Source organism: Phallusia mammillata, chromosome 7, assembly GCF_965637545.1.
Source record: "Phallusia mammillata chromosome 7, kaPhaMamm4.hap1.1, whole genome shotgun sequence".
Taxonomy (NCBI): domain Eukaryota; kingdom Metazoa; phylum Chordata; class Ascidiacea; order Phlebobranchia; family Ascidiidae; genus Phallusia; species Phallusia mammillata.
This window is the reverse complement of record NC_137258.1, coordinates 18398128-18425255: the sequence shown is the minus strand read 5'-3', so window position 1 is coordinate 18425255 and position 27128 is coordinate 18398128. Positions and strand designations below refer to the sequence as shown.

Below are 27128 nucleotides of genomic sequence, written 5' to 3'. Positions count from 1 at the left end.
TACCCTGTGCAACTCCGATTGGAGCAGTGCAGGGTCTGTCGTACCACAAGCCGACCAGTACCACGCGCTATTTACACTTTAAATCCCATCATCCATTATACCAAAAAAGGGCTGTTGTCAAAGCGCTTAAAGACCAGGCCGTTCGCTTGACGACAGACCCTGCACTGCTCCAATCGGAGTTGCACAGGGTAAATCAGGCCTTGCGGTTAAATGGCTACCCGAACTGGATTCTCCGTGATAATAAGAAGGTTTCACGGAAACAGATCCAGTGCAAAGAACGTGCCTTCGTCACCTTACCCTATATACCAGGGTTGACAGATATAATCCGTCGTATGTTGACCGATTTCGGTGTATCGGTTGGGGTCAAACCAGCAAACACCCTACGTCAGATTCTGTCGCACCCAAAAGACCCGCTAGATGCTACTGCGACAAGGGGTGTGGTTTATGCTATACCGTGCGGAGATTGTGACGAAATTTACATCGGTGAAACGGGCAGAAGTCTTAATACGCGCCGGAAGGAGCACGAAAGGGATGTGGGCAAGAATGATGCCAAGAAATCAGCGTTGGCAAACCATGCAACTACTCACCACCACAGCATTAATTTTTCTGCTGCACAGGTGTTGGTGAAGGAAACTGATTACCACAAGCGCAGTTTCCTAGAGTCTTGGAACATCCATTCACGCGCCAACACAATGAACGTTAAAACAGATGTTCTAATGCCGATAAATTATCGGGCGCTTTTACAGCACTGAGCTGTGTTATCATTGCGTGGTGCGAGTTTGCAGCCGCGCGATCTTCTTATCGCTATTTTTTTGTGTGTGTGTTTTGCATTTTGTCGCTTTATAAGAATTTTGTTCTCCAAGTTACGTCATTATCCTGATGAAGGCGTCTTGTATAGGACGTCGAAACGTCGATTATTTATAATAAAAACTGCTGGATGAGCAATACTTTGTTATACAGTATGCCTGGCAGCAATAGCCTATTTCAAACATTACTTACGTTTCCAATACAGATTTGCATCAAACTATGAAAGTCATTTTCTATTTACTCAATCCATATAATAAACATAAATATTTAAATATTTTGTTACGATTTTATTTTTACCTCTAGCCCTTGCATAGGCCACAGCCAATGGAGTCAGGTCATCAAAAAGATCATGTACCATACAAAGTTTTGCTTGGTCTGGAGTCATCGCGTTGCCTACAGCAGCACCTGTTTAGGAAGCAAAAGTGTCAGATGATGTTCACAACATAACTTGGTATGATTAAGCTATGCTTACCAGCAGGACTAACATGCTTGAAAGATGCTGCTGATGCTTGACCAGTTGCTTGTCGCAATTCTTTCACAAGCTGCCATGCATTTAGAGCGTCGCACAAGTTGATGAAGCCAGGGGACCCATTTACCACTAAAAATATAAAAAAGGTAAAAAAATGCTCTTATTGCAAACATACCAACTAACAGCAGTCACTATGATTCTGCTAACATTTTCATATTGAAACTGACCTTTAAATGGCAAATTTCCCTTGCTAGCAAAAACTTGTGCTGGTTTCTGGTGAGGATTCATTCCATAACGAAGTGGAAACTGACTGGTACCATGGCTATACTTTTCCCTGATAAAACCTGATATTGCTTCATCATAGTTAGCAGTGTGACTGAAGGCCTGTAAACATTAAATCTAAGCCATTAGGTACAACTCATAGATCAAAAGATAATGCAAAGCAATAAAGAAAAAACTTAATTACAGTAATAGTGGTAATAATAACAAAACAGCTTCATTGCAGACATATTAGCCAAAACTTTTTGCAACTTTTCATAATTGTTGCAAAAAATGTCACCTTTAGGGCCAATTTCTTTCTTGTCTCTAGACTGGTTTCACAAGTAGATGAAGCTTCCAGTTCAGTAGCAACCTTATCATAATCATCAGGATCACATATTACTGTGACCAGAGCATGGTTTTTGGCCGCAGCTCTAAGCAATGTCACACCACCTATAGAAGAAAAACAACGCTGTTAGCAGTGTGAATGATAAGAAGAACATATCATCATGTATCCATTTTACCGATATCAATCTGTTCCACTGCATCTTCAATTGAAATTCCCTCTTTGGTTATTGCTTCTTCAAATGGATACAAATTGCAAACAACAATTCTGCAAATTACAACAGTATTAGAAAAACTGACCCATGTTTTTAAAACTTAAAATTAACACAAGTGTTAGTACATTGCTATCCTTATTAAGTAGAATTGACATAACAGTCATACAAAATTACATAAATGATACAAAAGGTAGCACTGATACAGAACTGCATAAATAGGTAAAGGACAGTGTGGTTACTGAATGTAGTTGAAGTCACGCTTTTCCATATCCGCTTGGTCAGTTAAAGATCTTGTAGCCAAGATTCCACCATAAATAGCAGGATGAAGAGTTTTTACGCGACCACCAAGCATTTCTGGTGCTCCTGTTACTTCACTTACATCTCTGAAATATTTTAAAACTTATTGCACCAAAAGTTTAATTTTTATATTTAATAGTTTGTTGAAAGAGATTAGGTACGTTAGCAAAATAAATTGCATCTTCTTAGGCACCTTTTCAACTTTATGTATGTACACTTATATTATTTACTTTTGACTATGACAAGGTCTAATTAAAAAATCAGCCAAGTGTTCACATAACTAACCTTACTTCCAATCCAGCATCCCTTATTTTTCTTGCAGTACCACCAGATGCAATCAGGTTTATTCCAAGGTTTTGAAGTCGCCTAGCAAACGTTTCAAGTCCAACTTTGTTTGAAACGCTTAAAATTGCTGAAACAAATTTGCCCAAATTAAAAAAAATAATAATAAAACTTACGTACGTATTTGGTATTTCTCGTAACTGTCATGTTTAGTTTTAATTCGTTTAAAAAGTAATTACATGTACTTACCCATTAGATTCTTGTTAAGGCCCATGGTTCTTGGTTTAAAATGTACAAATGATTGCTGCTGCTTTACCGACACGAAATACACAGCAGTACTGCCCAACACAACACAAATGCGTGAAAGGCTTTTTTTCCAACTTACTACAAACAAAAATACCCCGCACGTGCGCAGTGTTTCGCTGTTCAATTTTAATTTGACTTTCCAGTACTCCATGTAAATTTTCTTATATTCTCGCTTGAGGGCAAGTTTTGTTCGTGAAAAAAAGACTGTAACAAGGCAGATATAAAAACATAAAACGGGCAATAAAGAAACATGCAAAGACAAAAATGTCCAGTCAGCGGTTAGCAATAGTGCACAAAAGATTATTTAGCAACAACTACGTTAATTAAAAATTTTTAACTTTTAAATTCAGTCGGTTTTTGCACATTTTGAAAAGGTTAGCCACGTTTACAAGAAGAACGCTTGCGAGTTTATTACCAAATATAGCAAATTACGTTTACAAGTCACCACCAAGCAATTTAGCCTATGTGTCAGAAATGATTTTACGTAGCAGACTAGGCTATTTAAAGTAATCAACTGTTACGTAGATGGTTTGCGATAACTATTTGCAACTAACAAAAATCTCAACCGTCGAGCAGTTATAGATAGTTCGTCGAGCAGTCAATGCGTAATACTCTGTTTGGACTTTGTAACAACCGAGTAGGAAACAGTTAAAACTTTGGCCAAGCTTTTGCTCATGTTGCCAATATAAATGATATTTGCTGTCGTTGTTTTCAATTAAGTTTTGGATACCGTGACCTAAGCGACATTCGACAGACACAGACATATAACGTCAGTTGTGACCAGTTGATCACATCATTCGTTTGTGAGAAAATATTCTTGGTGAAGAAGTGAGATCATTCGATAAGGCTTATCTCTATAGTTAAACATTAACCTCGTTCGGCATTCACAGAGACGAAAAATATAAAGGGTTTCAAATCGCAATGGCTGAAGCCCCGATCGTGGCAAAAAACGTTGCACTAGCAATTACTTGTTTGTAGTCAATAAAGCGTCAAAACAACAACAGAAAAAAATCAGCTATAAAAACAGTTACTCGTGTTGGTTCAAGCGTATTAGCCCTTACTTATGCCGTAGTACAGACGAAGACAGGTTATCAGCAGAAATAAGCTCATGGCGTTACACAGTAAAGGTTTGTGAAGTAACAATTGTGCAGTCTGGAATATTAATCCACGTCCTTTGTTATGTGTTCTTTCGTTTGCTCTCCTCCTGAGCACAATGAATAGACATCGAATTGTCACATGTTAGCATAGCCACAATGGATTGAAGCGTATGGCAAGGCAGAGTCTGATCAAGCTAGTTTTCATGTCTTGACATATTTTTACAGCATTTGATTGGAATAAGTTGTACAACGACATAAATTACAGTTTGTTCCTCAGGCTTTTAAGGTGTTTGAAATAAAGACAAACAGTAATTCGTGCCAATAGCAAACAAATACTGTGAACTGCTAAGGCGATAAAATAGCTCAGGTGTAACGAGGCAGAACGCCACTTTACCATTTAACACCGACTATTTGAGCTGCACTAGCTCTGTTTTAAGTCGATATTGGAAACACACCCGGTTGCTGTTAAAGAAATCAAGAAAAATGTTGCAGCAAATACTTCGGGATATGTACGTTGATCCTGAAATCCTTGCCGAACTGGGCGAGGAGCAAAAGGAAATGCTTTTCTACAAAATGCGCCAAGAGCAGGTTGGTTAAAATAATAGAGATAACAGACCTTGACTTATAAAGTCTATATCCTCACTTGAAAGCTCATAGATATCTAGTATTTTTAAGGTAGCCTAACCCCGCAAAAACAAAAACGAATGTGTGCATGTTTGTGGTGATTTGATTTAAAGTTATATCACCGTTCTATTTTTCACAGATACGAAGGTACAACGAATGCAACAAAGAAAACAAAATACCATCCACGAAACCTAATAGAAACGGTAGGTAAATTTATGGTTTGTTTGCCAGATTCCAAATAATCAGAACTATATGTTGCAATGTCGTAAATCAAGGCTATATGTAAAATAGATTTACAGTTGACTACATGAGTAAATGCTTTCCAATTGACTTGTCCAGGTGGGCGCAGTCTTGTTAGTTTTCTTAGTATGACATGGTTTATAGCACAAACTAGCGTCTCATACTTATATTTCGCTTTCCATAGGCGCTGGTATGTTTCACTTGATGCTCAATGGTCTATTTTTACATTGCGTTTGTAAGCTTACACAATATCTAAGATCTGGAAAGTATCTAGCATAAACATTTTACGTTTTGCGGTAAGGGGGTTACTGAAAGCAGCTGCGCAACGAACCAAACCACAATAAACAAAGAAACGGTTTTAAACAACTTTCACTTCAGTCGACCGAAAACGAAGGTTGTTGTCTACGGTTAAAAATTAATTAAAGCGGAGCCAAGTTGCATACATTGACATTCTGACTGCCCTATATCAACAATAGTGGGATAGGTTAGTATAATTATACATTCAGCAAAAAGTCTACGAACTCGACTATCTGGAGTGCTGCGTTAAGTACTTGCAAGGGCCGTAATAAACAAACATTGAATACACCAATGGATTGTATAAAACTAATCTCTTCTGAAAGAAAAAGTAAAAGTCAACTATTTTCCTAAATTCACGCATTATCGTATCGGAATTGAAATCCTTTCATAATTGAATAATGGTTTCTAATTTCTATTAATGGTTAAACGCGAGTTACATGAAGCTTACATCGACGTTTTTGTTACCAGGGAAAGCCGTCCGTATTCTAGAAGACCGCAACGGGGATCCATGGGTGTGGATTTGTGGTGAAGGTAAAGGAGAACTCACCGCTGAAGAGAAGTGGAAAAAAGCAAGGTAACATCATAATTATATTCAACTGTTCACGGCCGACTACAAAACAAAACGTAACAGAGTAAATTTAACTGTTCATTTTTGGGCCTTATGCTTTGTTTTACTTGGTTTCAATCCCTACATACGCTTTAATGGCAGCCGTGTATTCCATGACTAGAATTCTTGTGGAATTTTTCGTTGGCATGTGTGAATGATGCTGTCCAGATCCGAGTCAAACTTTAGGGAATAAAACGTAAATTGACACAAAAATTGGTGAAATACATGCAAAAAATGCGTTGTTCACTTTTGAGTTGCGGTTCATTACACCGTAACCGGCATTTTCTACCATGATTTTCACCGTGCAGGCAGCAAAAAGAAAACCGACTTCTTCAAGCATTCAGGCGTGAAGAAGAAGCCAAAATTGCCAAGTTGAAAAGCAAATTTCGTGGTAACAATGGAAACGCGAGAAAAGAGCAGCTCGTTCAGGCCAAGGAAAAAGCTAATAACACAAGGCAGGCGAAATATCTCGAGAACCTACCACCCAAAGGTACAACCTCACCAACTATATTGAGAAAGTCACCAAAGTTAACTCAACGCACAGTGCAATCACCTGTACAACGACGAAAAGAGGTACATTTGACTGTCAATATCTGGTCAACATTGCAAGGTTTTTGTTGTTGTTTTTTTGAGCGTACATGAACTGTGAGCTCATAAACTGTCTTGCTTTCAAAATTGAGCTGATTTGGCAAAGAAGTGCCTCTAAATGTGCACAATTTATCATCGTAATATCTAAAAAAACAGTTTCCAAGCCTAAATACCACTATTTAGGGTAATAGATTAGGCCAGGTGTGTGCAACCCGCGGCCCGCGGGTCACAATCCGGCCCGCCAAGCCGTTTAGTGTGGCCCTTAACAACACTCTGATTCAGAACAAGTAAAAACGCACATTTTAGCAAAAAATCTCCGCTGGTTTTCAGTAAATCTCCTAAGTTGCTATACGTAACAAGAATAAGCTAAACCAGCGCATGGAACTTAATTCACCCAGACCTATGGTCTTCTATGCGCACTAGGTGGTGGTTCCGTATCTATACCGAATGTGACGTAATATACCTCATTGTCTGGTAAACAATTACTTTGTTGTCGAAGGCAGTGTTGCGACGAAACTAACTTGCACCTAGCATTTTCAAGTTGATTTTAAACGCAAAATAAAACAAAACGCAGGGGGGTGGAAATAATATCGACATGATATTATAATGCAAGCCGCACCAACAGTAGCGTAAAAAAAGGTGTAATACGGTACATGAAAAAGGTTATGTGGCCCTCGCTTGATGTCCGAAGTTGGTTTTATGGCCCACCGACGAAAAAGGTTGCACACCCCTGGATTAGGCTGTCAAGGATTTTACACGCAAAAAATTCTACCACAGAGAAGGGTAAAGACACCGCCAACTACGGATAACGATGGTTTGAGGGTAACCACACCACCTAGTTCCGGCAAAAGATCACCAGTAGAAGTTCACCCCATGATCGCACATCAGACCCCAACTACGGTACCCCCGCGACTTCCAAGCACCCCTCCGGTCGGTTCACCCCAATCAACACCCTATGGATCACCCCAGACATCTGTCCCAGTGGCCAAGTTGATTGATATTGATGAAAACTCGACTGCGGGTAAAAGTTCGACACAACAAGATGATGATGACGAGAATATATACGAAGGTGCGATCAACAATAATTTTGTAAAGTGGAAAGACCTTTTATAAGCCGCTTTTTTTATTGTACGCCGCATGTTGAGGTGCCAAAATAATAATGTAAGCCGCATTTTGTGATATTAGGTATTTTTGCTTAAATAACACTAATTTATAATGCTAGATAGTAAAACTATTGGTGAACAGTTGTTAGTTACGTATAAATAATTGTACCCTGCAGACCGCATATTCTCGTGTAATGCCAATATCAAGAAGAATTTGGAATGCGAAATAAACTAAAAAGAAAGGGTGTAAAACTAATATCGATATGCCATCAAAATGTTATCCTCCCTCGATTGTAAGCCGCACCAACTGTACAGTAAACACTTTTTAAGCCGTGGCTTACAAATGAATAAATACGGTACTTTTGTAAGACTCACAGGAAAGTGTTTTGGCGCACGATTTAAGCACATAAGATGTTTTGGCATTCTGCCAGCTAACTGCGCAGACCGAAAGTCATAAACTCATAACCTAGTCCTTGTTTTTTGTTTGCGTAGACATGGGATCGTTAACGACTGGGGAACCAGAAGTCGTGTCCAATGAGGAATGGAAATCTCAACGTAAGCACGTTTGTAATAAGTCGGGAAGCGCTACAATATTTTATTTTTCGTTTTTAAGAATGTTGTGAATATGAATTGTTTGAAAAATAAAATATGGTGACACGTTTTGTAAAGTTTGTTAGCGTGTAACGATAAACAATGGGACAGCAGCACGTTCAGAATTTTCGCTGCGTTTTTGAAATGATTCTAGCTGCGCATTGTATAGGTTCTGTAATACCTCAATACAGTGGTTCCCAACCGGGGAGGTAAAGAAGGAAAAAGGAAGAAATTTTAAAACTTGAGGGGAGGAATTTACTTTAATTGTAACAAGTGCTTTGTAAATAGACACTTAAGCTCCTGGGATATGACTTGTGAAGTTAATGAAAACCCCACTTTTAAATTAACTCTGTATGGTTTAGCATCTACTATGTGGTGTATTAGGAAGGAATGAAAATGTTTTGAATTGTTAAGTGACGAATTTGTCGAAAAAGGTTGGGAACCACAGCCGGAATGTGTGTTTTTACCCACAAATCAGAAATTGTAGGTACAAAGTCACCTAAAAGTGACCAAATACCTACACACAACTTATACAGTACGTTGCTGATCTCAATTTTGCAACAAATTTGTTTAGTCCTAAAGTTTAAGGAGGAAGACAGACGGAGAAGCCTCAGAGCAAGGAGCGCAAGTAAAGAGTACAGGAGACAATCGCTCCTCGCATCAGACCCCGAGAAGCTGATTGAGATTCGAAAGAAAAGTCAGTACGACCGCGTTGTACTACAAAAAGGAAAACCACCCGTTCCCACGAAACCGCAGCATTTAAGCAACAAGACCGCTGCCCAAAAGTGAGCTGTTTTCCTTCACTTAAAAATTTGAAAAAGTTTGAAATCACCACACTTGGTTACTACTGTTGGTGTTGAAGTAATGGTGATAAAGTTTCTACTGAGGCCCAACTAGTGTTACAATTGCAATGTTAAATAGTACTGTAGTTTCATGGCATAGTAGTTTTTTAGTTACATCTTATACATTTTACAAGCATGTTTATTAAACGAAATGTTGTCTAACTTTAACCCTATAGCCATATAATAACTTGAGGACTTATTTACCTCATATAATAACGCACGGTACTCATAGTACGCTGTTATTAATGCAATGCACAAAAAAATATTGCGAACACAAACCGCTATGTTGTCAAACAGTATTGGGTAAAATCTTTGCAGTGTGTATAAGCTTGTACTTTTCCTTTACTTGTTAGCTCAGTAAAATGCTACTAAAACAAAAAAGTTGAATGGTTCCGGGAACTATTGAGCATTTCAAAGGTACCTTTGTTCTCTGTTAGAGTCCGTTGCCATTTTCTCATTGCCTGTTTGCGAACAATGTTGTTTAGTTGGGCACTTGTGACGCTAATTTAGCTAGTGTTATGAACTCAACACAAGGAGTGTTCTGTATGGGCAAGAACGTTCAAGTATGCTGTCAAATACATGACGATAGACCGTGTTAAGCAAAGGCTTATTTGTCTCTTTGAATATTTGATTTTGTCTAGCGAAGCACTGGCCGCCGTAATGTGTACACCATTTCATATATTGTTCAATATTGAATAATTTATATTTCAATCATAAAAACAGGGCAGTTACAACCCCGAAGCCGCAGAATCGACAAGAGATCATTGACTGGTTTTCGTCGACCCAGGAAAGCGCGTGGATCGGTGACGTCATCCCCACGTGGTTTCACGGTAAGTTGATCACGTGATGCATGATTTTGCACACAATATTACCAAAAATGTACATTTTACGAGGGTTAGAATCTAAAAACAGCTAAACTAATACTGTGACTAATACCAGACCGGTACGAAAACCTCAGAGGTCCTCATTTGCAGCTGGAAATGTTATTTTTCGATCCCTGTTAAGTCAGAAGGGGTTGTTTTTATCGCACAGCCCAGTGGATCAACAAATTCCAGGTACTTGATATAGGCATTTGTGTGTTTTGACGTAAACCACAAGCAAGTACCGTTTTATTGGTTTTCCCTTCTTGTTTTCAAAGCCCTGAATGACCCAGACCGCAAACATTGAAAAGCACAAACACAACGAGAACAATAAACGTCACAGCCACATCTGGGGTATAAATATAGTCACGTGTTATTGTCGACAACCAATCACATCGGGGCGATAACAATTACTGCTGCGTTGGCTGGTGGCAGGCGAGTCAACAGACCCGGAAATAGTGCTCTGTTTGTTTTCTTGCGGTCGTCGTGTTGTTAACGACGGTAATGATTTCTAGCTGTTGAACACATGACTTGTGACGTTGTGACATGGATTTACGTCGTTAAAATGTTTTAGAAGCTAAGTTTGGAAATGAAATGACGTTTTGTGTTTTGATTTAGGACTGATTACTGTGAATACAAATTAGCTTTATGTCAATGTCAGCTGCTCGTTCAGTTGACGTCATTGGCTGCGTCATCGCCAAAATATTTGCTGTTGCCATAAAACAGCAATAGGTGATACATACACGTGTGTGGTCTATACAAGGTTGGCAATTTAAATTCTAAATTAAACTTTGTTACACATTAAGCTATCATCATTTTGAGTCAGTGTTTTAACGTTTCAAATTCTCCTACTTCAAATTTACCATATTTGGACAATATCACCCACTGAATCATATTCGGATTTCCTCTAGAGGCAAACGTTGTATTTCTGTTAACAGTTTCAAACATGTTTGTTTTCTGTCACACAAAACACCTATTGTGGCCAAAAAAGTATTGACTGGGATTTGGGCGCAGAGAAATTAATGTTTAATAAATTACATTCGCCTATGTTACCATCATGTCAGCGCTCAGACTTAAACTGCTCGTGCTATCACCGTTGTTGTTTGCTTAGCCACAAAGCTCAGTTCTCACAATGGAAATCACGTACTGCAAACAACAGGTCGCTTTGAGATGTGCTAGTTTCAACCTTACCAGAGATAATCATGTCCTATTGATGGTGTTTGTTTTTCGCAGGAATCATTAACAGACAGGAAGCCGAAAGACTGCTGGAGAAACGAGAGGTTGGTGACTTTCTCGTAAGAGTCAGCGACAAGATTTGGGGATACGCTTTATCATACAAGTAAGTAGTTGGAAAATGTACATACTGCTGGGTGTACTGTGTGCATAGCCAAGGTCGTAATATTTCCCCAAGGGTCTAGCATAGCCTACTGTGGTTTATAGTCTAGGTTTAACAAGGTAGTACACAGGGAACGCATGAAGCCCCCAAACGTGCCCGTTGATTTATTCATACGAAAAACGTGTGACTTTTTAAGGGGGGAGGATTAAAAGGTTTGCCTGGGGTACGTAAATGCAAAAAACAGAAGTATTCGTTACTGTAAAGGTTGAGTTGATTATATACGCGCGGTTTGCAGACGTGGTTATATCATAAAAGGGTCCGTTTACACTAAAAAATAAAACAGTGCTGGAAGATCAATAATCGTTAAAACAGCATGCCTAGGAGCAACAGCTTATAGTTACTGATTAAGCGTTTCGCATTTTAGCTATTTAAATCGTACTTTGTTTTAAATGTACCACATCCTCATCAATTGAATCATAAACCGTTATGGAAGGTGATTTTGAAAAACCCTCAACTGAGTAAAAAGGTTGTTCCTTGATGATTTGAGACATTGCAGACTTGAAATAGTTATAAAAGAACTTTCCACTGTTGAATTCAAATCCAGACTTCAACATTTGATCAGCAATAAAAGCACAATACACAAATGTAGGTGGGTTCCTGCCAACTTCTTTAAATTCCATTAGAAGATCCTTAGAATTTGCCGTTTGAAAGAAGACCTTAGACTTTTCACCAACAGTAATAATTTTAGTGTCCTCCCTGGTTTCTTTTTCAAACTCTGCTTTTAGTGCTCTGCTCAAGTGGTAATGCAGTGAATATTCCGAAACATCGTGAATATGAGCATTAAAATCAGTTTCTTTTGTTTTATCACAGTGACACTGGAAGAGTAAAGCATTACCTGATTGACGCCTCAAAACCCAGTTGCTTCCATTTCTTTGGTAACGACCAAATCCACCATGAGACGCTCACCGATCTGCTGCAATACCACCAGGTAGCGCTAGTAGGCCTAAACTAATTTTAGTAGAAATCTTGGGTTTCGGCTTCTTTTTATTCTTTATTTTTGTAGTCAAAAAGATAAATGTTAAGATATCTCGCATAACATACTTTTTTTGTACTGGTAATATCGAAACAGAAATGGTCAAGAGAACATTTTTAAATCCCAAGTCCGTTTAATTAAATGAGCTTTTCTTTTGAGCTTTTTCGTGGATACAATATCTGCTATATGAAGGTTTTCTTAGTTCTTGACAATTACGTCAAACATTATACTTCGCCTACCTCAATACAGTGTATGATATTTTTCATTTTTAATGTCGCAAATTGTTTTTTGAAGCAAATATAGTCAAAACTTTTAAAAGTGAGCACTTATCAAGGCGAAAAAGCAACAGTTTAATAATAAAAGACTAAAATTTAAAATACAATTAACATACTCCCTAAAATTCAATCTAATATTAATTAATTTGATCTTTCTTATTCCAGCACGAACCCATCACGTACAACGGTGAGAAACTAAAGAATGCGATTGGTCAAGAAAATCCCGCCCAACCCGATTACCACGACTTAAACACAACTGGCAGTGAAACCAAACTGTGAACACGAAACAAATATAAAAGTCAACGGCCAGTTAAAATGACATTTCGTTTATTTATTCGTGCTAAGCTTTAAAATTGGTCAAGCTGTACTGTACTCGAAGCAATTTGACTTATTTATGACGTAACTGTGTACTAGCCTCCGTGTTTTTTCGTGCTTGCACTAAAATTTGACCTAAGCCTTTATGTTTAAGTATGGACGTGGCCATGCAATACACCAGTATAGCTTAAGAAGTGCCCGTTTAGTACAGCAATATAAAATCGACGATACAGCGAATATGGCTCGGTTCGACCCATACCTATGCGGACAATGCATGTTTTCGTTCGCAAACTGAGCCTTTATGACCATTATGCTAAACAATAATGTCACTAATTTTAAATTTTAAATCTAATCATGGATTCTATTTACGTAACATCCCTTCGGGAAAAAAGAGGTGCCGTTTCTAATTTACTGCTTTTTTATCCACTATTCGAGTTCTTGAGTGTACCTTTCAGTGCTTGTTGCAGTAATTTATGTAGCAAAGAAGCCATACTATATTATCCTATTGTTGTTCTGCTGTGTAATATATACCAAGTGCACTTTAAAGCGTGTTTATTTAGGCAGCTTAGAAGTGGGAGGTTCACATATTTGAAGTATTACCTAGAAAAAAGGTAACCGCTGAAACTAAGACTTTGAAGAAAAGTGCTCGTTTTCAGTGATGTGTTCATCCGTCTAATTCACAGTGCAAATACAAAATGAGGCATTGAGGCTACAAGACGGTGTAACGCAGTGGTTCCCAACCGGGGAGAGATTTTAAAACTAGAGGGGAGGAATTTACTTTAATTTTTACATGTGGTTTGTAAATAGGCTCTGCCAATATGACCTCTGAAGTTGATAAAAGACCCAATTTTAAATGATCTTAGTATGGTTTAGAACAGGGCTTCTGAAACTGTGTGGTCGAAACATTATGGGTTATTATGTCAGTCACAGTAAATGGTATACGTGCGTACATTTATTGTTTAAACATCATTCCCGTCTATTCAAACTGCTCTAAACATATTTTGTAGAACTTCAAAGAGTATTGCCAGCCTAGCAGCCATTTTTATGCCTATTGTGCGCAAACAATGCGAAAAAGCAGATACCACAAGCGTCACAATATAGATTATGACGTCATAAAAACTAAGACTGTCATTCTGTGTATCAAGTCAGAAAATAATTTAGGCTTTTTAGGTACTATTAGATGGTATATATATATATACATATAATATAAGTATATTTCTTTACAGCATACCCATCAAGGGGTCGCGTAGAAATTTCTGTTTCAAAATGGGGTCGCAGAGCAAGAAAGTTTGAGTAGCCCTGGTTTAGAATCTACTATGTAGTCTATTGGGGAAGAATGAAAACGTTTCGAATTTTTACGGGAGGAATTTTTTTAAGGGAGGTTGGGAACCACTGGTGTTCCGTGAACGTGGTATAAAAGTAGAAACAGTGATGATAAAATCAAGCGTGCAGCTGAGATACGGGGAAACTTTTTTTATTTCTTTGTGCTCTAATGCACTGTTTTGAACTGACCAAAACCAACTGCACAGGCTCATGCCAACAACACGCAAACGCTAACCCTAGATTCTAGGACCTAGAACCACAAAAAATAAACATACTGCGCCATCTAGCGGATGAAAGCAATTGACAAAATTTAAGTCTATTTTTCAACAAGATTTCAAAAAGCACTATTTTTTTAAATATTTTTTTAAGGAATTTTACAAAAAATTACTTTTTAGGAATTTATGAAATTTTACTATCAAACAAAAGTTGATTCAGAAAGTTGAAACGCATTGGGCGCATTTCACCATTAACCACAACAGGCCTTGTGAACGCTTATCTATTTCCAACAAGCCACGGTCTACTTTTGCAGGCGAGAGGTGCAGGTCATGTGATAAAATTGTCGTCAAGAGTGAAACAGGACGCTTTGTAATAGGGGAATCACCTGCAGTGTGGATAAGTCGGATAAAGAGGCCTGCAAACGAAATAAAGTTTATTGTGACGTCAATGAAGCAGGCGCAAAACTTAAGCAAATAAACAAAAAATTGTATGCGAACACCAGCTAATCGCTGTCAAAGCTTAAACCAGGACTGCCCAACACGTGTCGCTCGGGTTTTTGCAAACATTCAAAATTAATTTGAATTTGTAAAACTGTTCCTACAGACAGAGTTGTAAGCCTGGCCCCGCGAAATTCGAGCCAGGACCCGAAAGTATAAGCCCGAACCCGAAAAAGTTCGACGGACAGGCCTATAATAAAGAAGACATACGCAATGGAAAATGCATTAAACAGGACGTTTAATGGCTTTTGGGTATCAGTTTAAGTCCAGCAACGAGCTACTTATCTATAGGCAATTTGTATTTGAAAAACTTACTGTCAGGCCCAATAACAAGCCCGTTTGTAAAAATAACCCGGATACACTAATTCTAATACATTTTACTTCGGACTTCAAGCATGCACAAGCAGCCAATGGCAAGTACTTATAAGTGCTGGAATACTTGTTTTTTGTTTTGTTTAAACACAGTTACTTTTGGCACTTTATGAGACAAAAGCACATAAGCGTGTTTCAGCAGCCCTGGCTTAAACTCGACATCAAAATTACCGAAATGTAGTATAAAGCAAACAATATTGTGACTTTAATGGTGAAAATAACGGCCCAAATAGACGTTAAAAGCGACATGCTTTATTGATTTTTTTTGCTGACGTAATGATGAACCACGTGGTTAACAAAGCTCTCAACGCAACACCGGACCAGCATCGACCAAAATTACTGTGCCGCTATGTCGACGATATTTTCGCAACTTTTTCCGATCCAAACTCAATCGATATATTTTTTAACAACATGAACAAGATCCACAGAAACATCAAATTCAAAAAAGAGGTTGAACAAGAACAAAGGATTCCCTTTCTAGATGTGTTGGTAGATCGCTCAGGCGGCTATTTCTCCACCACCACATACCGAAAGCCGACGAGCACAGGCCTTTATGCAAAATGGGCCAGTTTTGTACCATATCAACACAAAGTCAACCTTGCCTGTTCGCTGCTAAACAGGGCATACAGGATTGAGGGTAACTATAACAACATGCATAGGGAATTTATGCGCATCAAAGGCTTTCTACTTCAAAATGGATATCCGCCCAAGTTCGTGTCCAGGTGTATTAGGTTGGTGTTAAACAGACGCTACGTCAATGTAGCCAAGTCCACAGATTTGGATTCCAACACCAAATTTAGTTGCATCAAACTACCATACCTTGGCGACATCAACCACCGCATACAGAAAGAACTCTTCAGTTTTATCCTTAAAGCAACAGACGGAAAGGTCCGTGTACGTTCGTTCCACCAAACACAGAAGCTTGTGAAAGCATTTGTGCATAAAGATATGCAAGGATTACTCAACCGATCTTCGGTTGTTTACAGACTGAAATGTTCTTGTGGAAAAACCTACATTGGAGAAACCAGGCGAAACCTTGGAATGCGAGTTTATGAACACCAACAAATCGAAACGTCCGAGGTGTGTCAACACCTTCAGGCCAACAAAGACCATGTAGTGGACTTTAAAAACCCGGAAGTGCTTGGGACAGCCAGGGACCGCTATCGACTTATGTTACTGGTATCAATTTTCATTCAACGCTATAAACCGGAATTAAACGTTGATTCTAAGTCGGTTTCTTTGTATTTGTTTAATACCTAATTAACTTATTGCGTATTTTGATGTGACGTGCTGTCCTACTATTGTTTCTTTGTTTGTAAATATATTGTATGTCGTAGTTGCTCTGCACCTGTTTGGTCAGACGCACACATTTGCAGGTGGCTTACACCTCGCTTCTGCGCACCTTTTTTATCTATCGTTTTTTATGCGACGCTTGTTTCGCACACTTTTATCATTCTTTTATGCGACTAAAGTGTATACAATTGATGTGGCCTTCATATCACTGATGATGGCATGAGCATTTGCCGAAACGTTTGAATAATAAAGCATGTCGCTTTTAACGTCTATTTGGGCCGTTATTTTCACCATTAAACTTATGAACAGATCCGTATATAGTGTTCCAAAATATTGTGACTTTTTTAACAACTTACCTCCACACCAGCCACGTTGGTGACAAGAAGTAAATTGGTTTGGCGGAAAAGGAAAATCGCTACAGCGAGTACAGGAAGGAGGAGAAGATTATTGAATCCCAAGATGCGATCCCAGAGCAAGAGAAGCTGATCAGTAGAAAGATAACCGGAAAAAGCTCGCACCAACCACTTGAAGGCGATCTTGAGTCTGGGCGATGTAAAACACTATGTGAATTTTTAGCAGGTGAATTCAAATCCGATGTTTTAGTGACCGACGACTTTAACAAAACTTCGCAAAAGTCAAAGTAAATTGGGAACCGCTGCTGCAAGCTTTTGACAAAACCCACAATTTAGTATACTTCTTAAGACCTTTTTTATGTTTATCTTGGAACAATACCAAATTAAGACCTATAATCAGGGTTGCCATACCGTCCTTATTTCTAAGATTTGTCCTTATTTTGAAGGGCTATGTCTTAGAAAAGTTCATTGTCCTTATTTCTAAGAAATGTCCTTATTTTTGACTTGAGTCCTTCTTTTGTCTTATTTTTAACCATTACTAGTCAAATCTGTGCTACAACTAAAAGTAAACCTAGACCTGAGCTGTTGTGAGATGAACGAAGTATTTTCTACGAACAAGGAGTATCTACAAAAAGATTGCTTCTGACCAAAATATTGCATATGACATATATGTCATGGCTCTTGTAAATGCAAAGATTTGTTCAAAAACGTTGGTTTTGTTTCGTATGAAAATTTCTTTTTTCAGTTGTCCTTATTTTTTGTTTCAAGTCGATGGCAACCCTGCCTATAATGCACCGAATCAGCTAAATTCGGCACCGAATATTCGACAGTTATTGCCGAATAAGTTGGGCCGAATTAACCGATTCGTTTATGACGTCAGACAAAGTCGTACCCTACGCTTACGACAATCACATAAGTTTTGCTGCCAGGCAACCAGTGGTGTCATTGGCAACAGAATAGTTATAAAAAAATTCTAATCTTTTGTCTGGAGTTGACAAATGATAATGTTTCATAAAACAGTAATGTTAGTTAATGTCCAGTTTAACGGATTCTGGGATACATGATTAGGCAGAAAAGACATGTTTCACGCTTTAAAGTTGTCTACATACTACATTCGGAATAAATGGCTGCAGCCCAATCTGAGATTTTTACGGACATTCGTTACATCACTAGTTTAAATTCACTGAAAGGCCCTACAAAAACGAGCAAGAGCATTGGTGCGACTTACGGTTGACATCCAATATCTTGCAAGTGTCGAAACAATGTCGGGTGAAAAGATTGAAGAAGAGATTCGAAAAGAAGACACAACGTGACGATACCCTGAGGAAAAAGTGTATGTAGTTTTGGGGATGAATAAAAATGTTTCCAATTGTAAGGGAGGAATTCGTCGATAAAGGTTGGAAACCACTGCTTTACCCGGTAGGTTCTTTTTGTGCATAAAAGCGCAGTGACGGTAAAAACCGCTCAAACATAATTTTATCAAAAAATATTTTACTTTGACGGCATTTTGTTTTTGTAGTCTAGTGCACAACAACAGGCTTTTGCTTTATTATATCTTTTTCACAAGTGTTTCTCCTGTGGGTAAATACTCCGAAAGGAATAATTTGATATTTTGCAGAAGTAATTACAACATCTTTTTTTTAGTTTTATAACTTTATCCTTTTGTGGCGCCGTAGTCGATTTTTTTTAACTTTTATTAAAGTGTTGATGAAATTCATTTGGTTGTTTGCAAGGGCAACAAAAACGTATAGGAACCGCCGTTTTACACAAATACAACGTGTCAGGAAAAGCCCAAGTCACTTACCTGAGGATGGGAAGAAATCACATGCAGGCGATGAAAAAAGCGGACGTAGAACTCGCGGAAAACGTAATAGAGTCGAACCGGTTCCGAATATAGGTAACACAACGGAGTGACGTACATTGAAAAACCGTGAAAGGGTATTACCCCGTTTGGTGGGTAAACAACTGCAAATTCTTCAAGTCCAAGTTTTCCTGCAAAAAGTAAAGGTGAAAAAAAGAAAAATATGTAAAGTTTCTAACTGTATAATTTATATACGTGCCGTAGAAATTTCTGTAGTTTTTTAAATACTGGTTAAACTTTATAATAAAGATAAAAAATTGCAAATGTAAACGTAAATTTCATTTTATTTTATCTGGTTCTAAAATGTAATTGACTAATTCGGCACGCTACTCTGTTCAACGACAATTACGATTCTTTAGAATGTGGCCCTTCTACTGAATATTTTTCCCACCCCTGGTGTTAAGCACCAACTTTAGATTCGGTCATGTTTCAAACAAAAACTCGATAATTAGAAGCTACAGTAAGAATGATAATCTTCTATCTTTAATAAATCGTTTCGGTGTTAAATATGACAAATATACGTAGCTAGCCGATAAAAATCATGTGGTTAGTCACTATGGTGAACGACTACAAACGATATAGTATTAAGTATACAATCTTTGTGTCACGGCAGCAGAACGCACAAACACCATAGTTTTGTGCAGTACATGACACCAAACAAACAAAATCAAAACATTACAACGGCTTGAAACTGAATTCAAGCCAGCACCAAAAAAAGTGGTCCAATAATGTCCAAAAGCGTCGATTATAAATTTCACGAGATTTTCTGTACATAGGGCAAAATCAAACGATTTTATAACTTTTCCAACTCCCAATGCAAAGAAAATGTTTATTTTTCATTTTTTTGGTATTGGTATTCTATTATTCTCGATAAAGGAGACATTCTATTACAGGCGATTTAAAAACCGCTGTTGTCACCATCAGTTCATAAAATTCATTAACTATATTCTGCAAGGATTGTATTCAATCAAAGTGTTTGGAAGAACAAGTAAACGAAGAATTTAGGCAAATGCCTATAGTATAAGGTTGGAGTTTATTAAGGTTACCATTGCTTTATCTTTAAATCCTCAACTTATTAAGCCAACTGCCTAAACCTTGACGTTGTATTGTTAGTAAGCATGGCGTTAGTTACGCACGAACAAGAATACGTTTTCGCATCTTGTCCATGGATAAACAACATACAACACCGATATGACGTAACAACATGATGTGATACGTAACTATGACGTCATCTACCACGATGTGAACCTGTGGAATGATCGGCCGCGTCGCTTTCATCGATGGCATCGTCCGGCAAATCGTCTACTATTCGGATCTTGCCAAAAACACTGGAACCAGTGGATTTTGTGGGTTGACCATCCTGTTCATCTGGTTCAGGGGTGTTTTTATCCGTGGACACGTTTTCGCTTGATTTTTCTACTATATATTTAATGTCTATGCGACAATGCAAAAATGACCACTCAAATATGGTCTTTTGGACTAAATCTTATTTGGTAAAAACAGTCACCTCGAATACGATTTGATTTGAAAACAGTCAATAATGAATAAAAAACTTACAATGCCTACACAGTTAATATATCTTTAGCAAACAATTGTTCGTTTAAAACAGAAGCAATGTTCAAAGAACGAATGTTTAATATACTGAAGTGCCTAGTCGTGCGAAGACTCCTGTCAACTTTTAATTTATAGCATAACTTTAATATTTTTTAAAAATCGCTAGCAAAAAAAAAACATGCAACAAGCAAAGATAACACAAACAAACAAAAATGTGAAAGTTTAAAGTCCTCTTTTGTAGTTATTATTTATAGCAGTAATTCTCAAACACTATTTTTTTGCCACGGCGTCCATGTATTTACTCATACTTGCAGGCCAAACCCCTGTGTATTTCATCTTGAAGCATGGTAGAGTTACTAACTACAAAAAATGTCTTTTAATGTCGGTAGGTGGCGCAAAGATCACTGGCGCGAGTAGACAGTTAATCAGGACAAGGTAATAACAATAAGTTTTAAGGTAAGCTTTAATTGTGGTTTTATTACAAAACCTTAACGCGGCCTAAAAGCCCTAACTGTCAGTATTTTCCTTACATTTTTTCTGATCTTGATAAGACTAAAAGCAGCAGGTACAACCTTGAGCAACGTTATCTATACCAGGGGTCACGAACGTTCGTTCTGCGGGGCGGATCCGGCCCGCTATGTTATTTTACCCGGCCCTAAATTAGTTTTAAAAAACGCATGCAACACTGTAAAATTGTTTCTGAGGCATATACAGCATTAGCGTTTGCGAAGACCTGCTGTTTTGTATCTACTTATAACTTAAGACCTTCAGGTAACCAAGAAAAAGTTGCTTTACTCTGCAAAAGAAATCCTTTAACAACATATGCTATTGATTTTACCTAGTTTGAGTACCACTGACTTAGAGCAAAATGTTACTCACCTCTTATGTAAGATTTTGGCGGTGTAGCGCTGCTTCGTGAGAATAATTCCAATACTGAAGTATCACGTGAAAATATGAGTAAGACCTGATACAAATAATCCTCGAACACGAAATAATAGTCGTCGTTCACAGACGTCAGTTTTACATCCTAAAAGAGTAAAATGGTCAGGATAAATCCCAATCTATTAGAAAGTTGAGAGGCGTTTTCAGAACTTAGCAATTTTGAATACACTTGGAATGCAGAGCTGTGGAGTAGGGTAAAAACAAAAAATAAAAGATTTTGACTGCACCTTACACTTTTTTGACTATGATCAACCTATGCCTTTGCCCAATTTATTTCTGTTTTTACAACAAAATTGGCCAAAAGTCAGAGTCACTAAAAAAATATCGATTCCTACTCCACAGGCCTGTTTCTTCGTTTGTTTCATTTTTATCCTCGCTGGGCGGCAACGACTGAATGCCTTATGCTCAATGAGTCCGTCATCGAGCTTCCTGCTTTATTGCAAGTCCGTTGAATACATTTTTATTTGATTTTTTCGACTTGGTAACTTTAGTTTAGTTCAACCCATTATTAACCACTAGGTTGGAGCAATGCCTTTCAAGTTTTTTGCTCAGGAAAACACAAGCGAACGAGATAGGATTAGAACTCACAACCTAGTGAACACAGGGCGGTTGCGCTAGGTAAGCCTAACCAATTCCGTCCGTATTTTTGAAAACTATTTTTTGACAAAGCGCAGTGGACTGCATGAAATAACACATCATGTTCAAAATTACCTTGTATATCAAACTGTCCACAAGAAGGTCGTGTTGCAGAACATACCCTTTCATCTGTTCGTATTTCAGCACATCCTAAAAGACGTGTTATTGGTAACTTCGGAACGCGAATAATCGGAGTAAGAGACATCCCAACTTACCAAGTGACCTACAGTAACCCCAAGCGCAATTTGCCAAAGATCTGCACGAAACCCGCTGGGACAACCACGGCGGCAGAAGTACTGGGCAATAGGGCTGCGTTTTTCATCAATAACTGAAAAATATCAAGTAATTTTCATTCATTACTTTAACTGATTAATTATTAAAACATTCAAAGTTTTAGGTAAAGTTGCCAAAATTGACTTTCTAGGTTTCCTTTTGTGATAATTTATAATTACAATCTATCTTGTACTGTGAACAGAGGAATACAAATTTTGCTGTTTTACAAATGTTTTCTATAAACAATTTAAATTTCTTTACCATTTAAGGCTGCCAAGACCAATAATCTTCAAAAGTTTTTAAAACTCATATTTCAACAGCCATGAAGCGAAAATTGACATTTTGTTGTCATTTACATGCACACCCTTCCCACGATTCTTGGGCATAAACAACAAAACAAGCCTTACCCCGTTTGGCTAACTTGTTTCTTTCGTTTTGAAACATGTCCGATGGAAAATCTGGCGAGTCATCCAAACCCACGTGAGCATTACTCAGCGAAAATTCAGCAAAGATTTCTCTCTGTGCAAAATGGTTTTGAAATGATTTGAAAAATAAAAAAATCGTTGGACTACCGTTAGTCCGCCCAGCAAGCCTAGTTTTCTTTTGGACAATGTGTTATGTTCATAAGGTGGTTATATTTTTATTCATTTGAAAGTTATTTACTTCAATTTGAATCAACTGTCAATTCACAATTGCTTGTAGCAAGTATTTTCGTTCAGAAAAACAGACTACAAAAGTGCGATTTGTTCTTGTAACCTTTCAATTCAATTCGACAACTTGATGACAGTCTTGGTAGCTTTAAATCGAACAATGACATTTAAAAGAGTGTTGCAGTATCAAGTATCAAATGTAGTTTGATTCAAGGTAGTGGATTATTTATCTGATTTCGAATCCTACAGTCCAATATAATGCACCCTTGTCACAGTGAAAAAGTATATTCATTTACTTGCAATTGGCCAATTAATTCTGTGCAAACAGCAAAGAAGAAGATATATTTAAAAGATTTTTTTTTCTTTTGGGGTGCATTGGAATGCTGTGTTTTTGGCAATAAAACAGTTATTTTTGAAATGACATCCTTAAGGAGTTGGAAGACCAAAATTAATAGGACTTGAAGTCGTACTTTTTTTTATCGGATTCAGGATTTAGACCATACATCTTCTGACTCTGCATTCTGGATTTGAAGTTACTTAGGAAGCAACCAAATTATTTATACTTACCAGTTCTGCAAGGGATGGAACTTGCAGGGAAACTTGAATAAGACCCCAATGGCTTTCAAAGTTCAGTGACCTGTCATCAATTTCTGACCCAGTCAAAGAACAATAGTTTGGATTTCTGATACTGGTAATCACTTCAAGAAAATCCTTTGGGGCGTAGACTGGACGAAAGTGACTCAAATCTACAATAGAGGCAAAAAATCAATGATCACATTCTGAAAAGAAACCTCACAGCTGAAAATATACCCAAATTAAAACATAAACTGGCCCACAGATGTTGAAAAAAATGTTGCAGCTGCTTTAGGACTATATGCTGTAAAACATGCCACAGAGTAAATATAACCTAGTGTTTTAACATGACAAGAATATTTAAGCTGCAGACAGTGCACACCTTTTCAACCTATAAGGTCTCATCAGTGCAGCTGCTGATTACAGATCGGCTGTATTGACTAGTGTAGCCATCCAACAGCACTGCAGTTTGTTGGAAGTAACAAGGTAAAAACCTATGCCCCACCTAGTCTGTGTGATGCCACAACTGTGCATACACCACAGAGGAAACTGGCTCACAATGGCCAAGCAACTGCTTGGGAACCAAGTGAATATTTAAACTTTACACATTCTAACAAACGCTTGGCAATTGAGTGGTTGTGCTCACAAGTGTGACCCGAATGAAAAAAGGTTGTGGAGCACATGTATGTTACCAAAAGTTACTAACAGACTTACCTGGTTCATCTGTTCCCATTTCATTCCATTTGTGAAGTAAATCCCTCTGTTCATCTGCAGGGCGTTTTCTTGACAGTGGAATGCTTAGTTCAGTGCACATACTGTTCATACTTTTTAATATTCGGCGCTCCCAGTTTGCCTGAAGAAACAGGAAATGAATTGAATAAAAAACACTACAAAGAATGAAGAGAAGTTATCATAAAGCATGGGAATTCATTGCAAAAGCATCAAGCCAATAAACGATAAGCTGCAGACAGTGCAAACTATTTCGACCTATAAGGTCTCATCAGTTCAGCTGGTGACGAGAGATCGACTGGCATCACACAGAATAGGTGAGGCATGGGCTTTTACCCTGTTGCTCCCAACAAACTGGAATGCCGCTGGATGGCTACACTGGCCAATATGGTCGACCTCTCGTCACCAGCTGCACTGATGAGACTTTCCAGGTCAAAACAGTATGCACTGCCTGCTTATCATGGGAATTCAATATTAAGAAATACTCATAAAACATAACATAGGGGAAAATTTTGCACACTGCTTGAGCTTAGTACAGATAAAGAATTTTGGGATCAGGGTGAAACCATAGGCTTTGGCCAAACACATTCATACAATGACTGCAAAATTTGATTCAAGCATTATATGCAACCAGGGTGGTGAGTTTGTAGACTCGATTAGTTACGATTTAAACTCATTTAGATTTAACTAATTTTTGTTGAAGTTACCTGTGCTTTTCTCATGTACATAAGAGGTTCCTTTTGGCACTCAAATGGAATGGCTTGATCCAATGTGTTTTGTACACTAAAATCATAAAATTAAAAGTTTGTTCTTTTTATGAAGCTTTCAAACACTAACCTGTGCATTTTCCTGAACACTTCATTTCTCAAAAGTTTTTCCCACCCAGACAACTTGAGGGATTGAATTACATCACTTTTTAATGATGAAAGCTGGACAGAAGATTTTTCACCCTCATGCTGTGTTACAAACTTTCAAGTAAGTATAATATCTTGTTTATAATTTTCAATGCAAAACAATTGTATGTATGTAGCACAGGGATCAGCAACCTGTAGTATGCATTCCAAGGTAGGCACTTAAGGTAAATTTTCATGACATGTTTAGTGATTTGTGAATTTATATTTGAGGTACTAATTTGAACTATTACAATGCTAGTTTCCACAAGTGGTAATCATTCAATAGTCTTAAAATCCAGCCTACATGTACAAATCTGTCTGCTATCTGTTTACTGTTGAAATCAGAAAACTAACAAGTAAATTAACACATCACTTTAAAGGTTGCTGATCCTGATGTAGCATAAAAGTCAACCAATACCTACCACAGACAGGAACATACTTACTTGGGCAGCTCTTTTCAACTGAGTGTGCAAAGTGGTCCCATTTAGTTGTTTTACAATGTCATCAATGGTTTTTGCAACATTGTCCAATTTTGAATCCATTCTTAACCAAAACTTCACAAAAATCAAAGCAAGTCTAAAAAAAATGCTTATTGCAACAACGTAACATTTGCACATTAATTAAAAACAAAACCACAGTGACTAAATAAAATTGAATATTTTACAGTATATTGTTAAACATTCCACAGTATTTCATTAAATATTCATAACATACATAAACAAAAAAACATTAAGCAGTGGGACATTTTAAAGCTATAACTGCACAACATTTTCAGCACTAAACAGATATTGGTTGTATGCTTGCTATAACGCACATTAGGCAGGAATAGGAAACTATAAACACTAAAAGAAAGTTTAAGTAACAGCACAGTAAATAATTTTAAATGCAGAATATATATTTCTTCACTATCACTGCATGTTTTCATGTTTTTTCGCAATTTCAAGTTGCTTCTTATTTCCTTTTACTGAGTTAAGAAGAGTTTCAGATGTTTCCAGAATCTTCATAAAAGCTGCTTCTGTTTCCATAATGGTTTTGTCAAAGTGCAATCGATCAGTGATTTTCTTGGCAAGACTCTCATTGACTTTTGCCAAGCGTTCAGTAAGGAGGCGAATTTCTGTTTGCAGTTTTTGTTTTTCTTCCTCTTCTTGCAATGCCTGCCGGTGAAGCTCATCCCTTTTGGCGCAAAGATCTTCAATGCATTTTACTAACTCATTGTTATAACTCTGAAGAGCAGCTCCCTGATTGGCCATCGCTAATATGCCTACTTGCCTCTAAACTGATAAAATTAATTTGAAGTTTGCCTGCAACTCACCTTACTGTTTGCCATGAAAAAAAAACTGTTTGCTATGCGGATCACAATTTCCACCAAAATCTGCTTTAGATAAGCCAAGATAAACTGTTTTTCTTTGCTATTTTACAAGGCTATAGACTAGCATTTTGACCTATATTGAATATATTACAAAAATCCATGGAAAAACATACCTATCAGTTACTACACATCATATGACGACATATCTTTGAAAAATCCTAAAAACCTAAAGAGAAAAACATTGTTGCATCAATATTGAATCAAATACATATTTACATTTTAGATATGATAAATGCACTAGTATAACCACAATGAATGCAGAGGAAAAGCTTAAAAGGTGTATCATATTTCGGTTCTGAGCTTGAAAACAGGCATTTAAACCAACAATATATAGACATGTTTGAAAGACAACAACTGAGGATGGAACAATAAAGAAAAATCTGATTTAAGGTTAAAGCAAAACAATATTTCAACTATGCTATGCTCTGTATTCTGTATCATGTCTCTTTCCATCCATATGGTTCATGCTTCCCTTTACAGAGTTCAGTAGGGTTTGTGAAGTTTCCAAAATCTTCATATAAGCTGCCTCGGTTTCAGCAATAGTTTTGTCAAATTCATTGCGAGCTGCCATTTTTTTCGCCAGGCTTTCATTTACCTTTGCTAAGCGTTCAGTTAGGAGCCGAATTTCAGTCTGAAGTTTTTGTTTGTCTTCCTCTTCTTGCAGTGCCTGGCGATGAAGCTCATCCCTTTTGGCACAGAGATCTTCAATGCATTTTACTAACTCATTGTTATAGCTTTGTAAAGCAGCTCCCTGGTGTGACATGGTTAATATACTTTGGTCAAAACCTGGATAAATTGTAAAACACT

At 37.6% G+C, this 27128-nt stretch overlaps 5 protein-coding genes and 1 pseudogene across 6 annotated transcripts in view; 2 read left to right on the top strand and 4 right to left on the bottom strand.

Moving 5' to 3' along the window:
- The window catches only part of LOC145237160 (bifunctional purine biosynthesis protein ATIC-like), an 8799-nt gene extending 5708 nt beyond the window's left edge, over positions 1–3091 (bottom strand). The window contains exons 1-8 of the mRNA XM_080099923.1: positions 2923–3091; positions 2677–2803; positions 2334–2477; positions 2059–2147; positions 1836–1987; positions 1504–1660; positions 1280–1405; positions 1105–1212 (exon numbers count right to left, since the gene is read on the bottom strand). Of these exons, the coding sequence (XP_079956049.1) occupies positions 1105–1212; positions 1280–1405; positions 1504–1660; positions 1836–1987; positions 2059–2147; positions 2334–2477; positions 2677–2803; positions 2923–2947 (928 nt within the window). The 5' untranslated portion in view covers positions 2948–3091. The remainder of the gene's footprint in view (positions 1–1104; positions 1213–1279; positions 1406–1503; positions 1661–1835; positions 1988–2058; positions 2148–2333; positions 2478–2676; positions 2804–2922) is intronic.
- Positions 3092–4357: 1266 nt separating this feature from the next.
- LOC145238770 (SH2 domain-containing protein 4A-like) lies at positions 4358–13333 on the top strand. Its single transcript, XM_080102035.1, has 11 exons — positions 4358–4664; positions 4840–4903; positions 5706–5811; positions 6153–6417; positions 7210–7501; positions 8028–8090; positions 8701–8911; positions 9692–9798; positions 11062–11167; positions 12035–12152; positions 12638–13333. Exons 1-11 carry the CDS (start codon positions 4560–4562, stop codon positions 12749–12751), a joined length of 1551 nt encoding a protein of 516 aa, XP_079958161.1. The 5' UTR covers positions 4358–4559; the 3' UTR covers positions 12752–13333.
- Positions 13323–26489, bottom strand: LOC145238769 (TBC1 domain family member 19-like). Of its 2 annotated transcripts, none has more exons than XM_080102032.1 (15): positions 26435–26489; positions 25396–25528; positions 24897–25015; positions 24767–24842; positions 24045–24183; positions 23325–23503; positions 22515–22626; positions 22050–22162; positions 21910–21984; positions 21136–21283; positions 19951–20121; positions 18646–18833; positions 18070–18161; positions 16845–17031; positions 13323–14741 (listed from the first exon to the last, which is right to left on the bottom strand). In XM_080102032.1, exons 2-15 carry the CDS (start codon positions 25492–25494, stop codon positions 14673–14675), a joined length of 1767 nt encoding a protein of 588 aa, XP_079958158.1. In that variant the 5' UTR covers positions 25495–25528; positions 26435–26489; the 3' UTR covers positions 13323–14672. The 2 variants fall into 2 exon arrangements, with proteins under 2 accessions (XP_079958158.1, XP_079958160.1); XM_080102034.1 differs by having other exon boundaries at positions 19951–20118.
- LOC145238773 (uncharacterized) lies at positions 15466–16673 on the top strand. Its single transcript, XM_080102038.1, has one exon. The coding sequence runs from the start codon at positions 15472–15474 to the stop codon at positions 16453–16455; it is 984 nt and encodes a 327-aa protein (XP_079958164.1). The 5' UTR covers positions 15466–15471; the 3' UTR covers positions 16456–16673.
- LOC145238779 (microtubule nucleation factor SSNA1 pseudogene) lies at positions 25535–26428 on the bottom strand (annotated as a pseudogene).
- Positions 26488–27098, bottom strand: LOC145238778 (microtubule nucleation factor SSNA1-like). Its single transcript, XM_080102042.1, has one exon. The coding sequence runs from the start codon at positions 27082–27084 to the stop codon at positions 26740–26742; it is 345 nt and encodes a 114-aa protein (XP_079958168.1). The 5' UTR covers positions 27085–27098; the 3' UTR covers positions 26488–26739.
- Between the last annotated feature and the right edge of the window lie 30 nt (positions 27099–27128).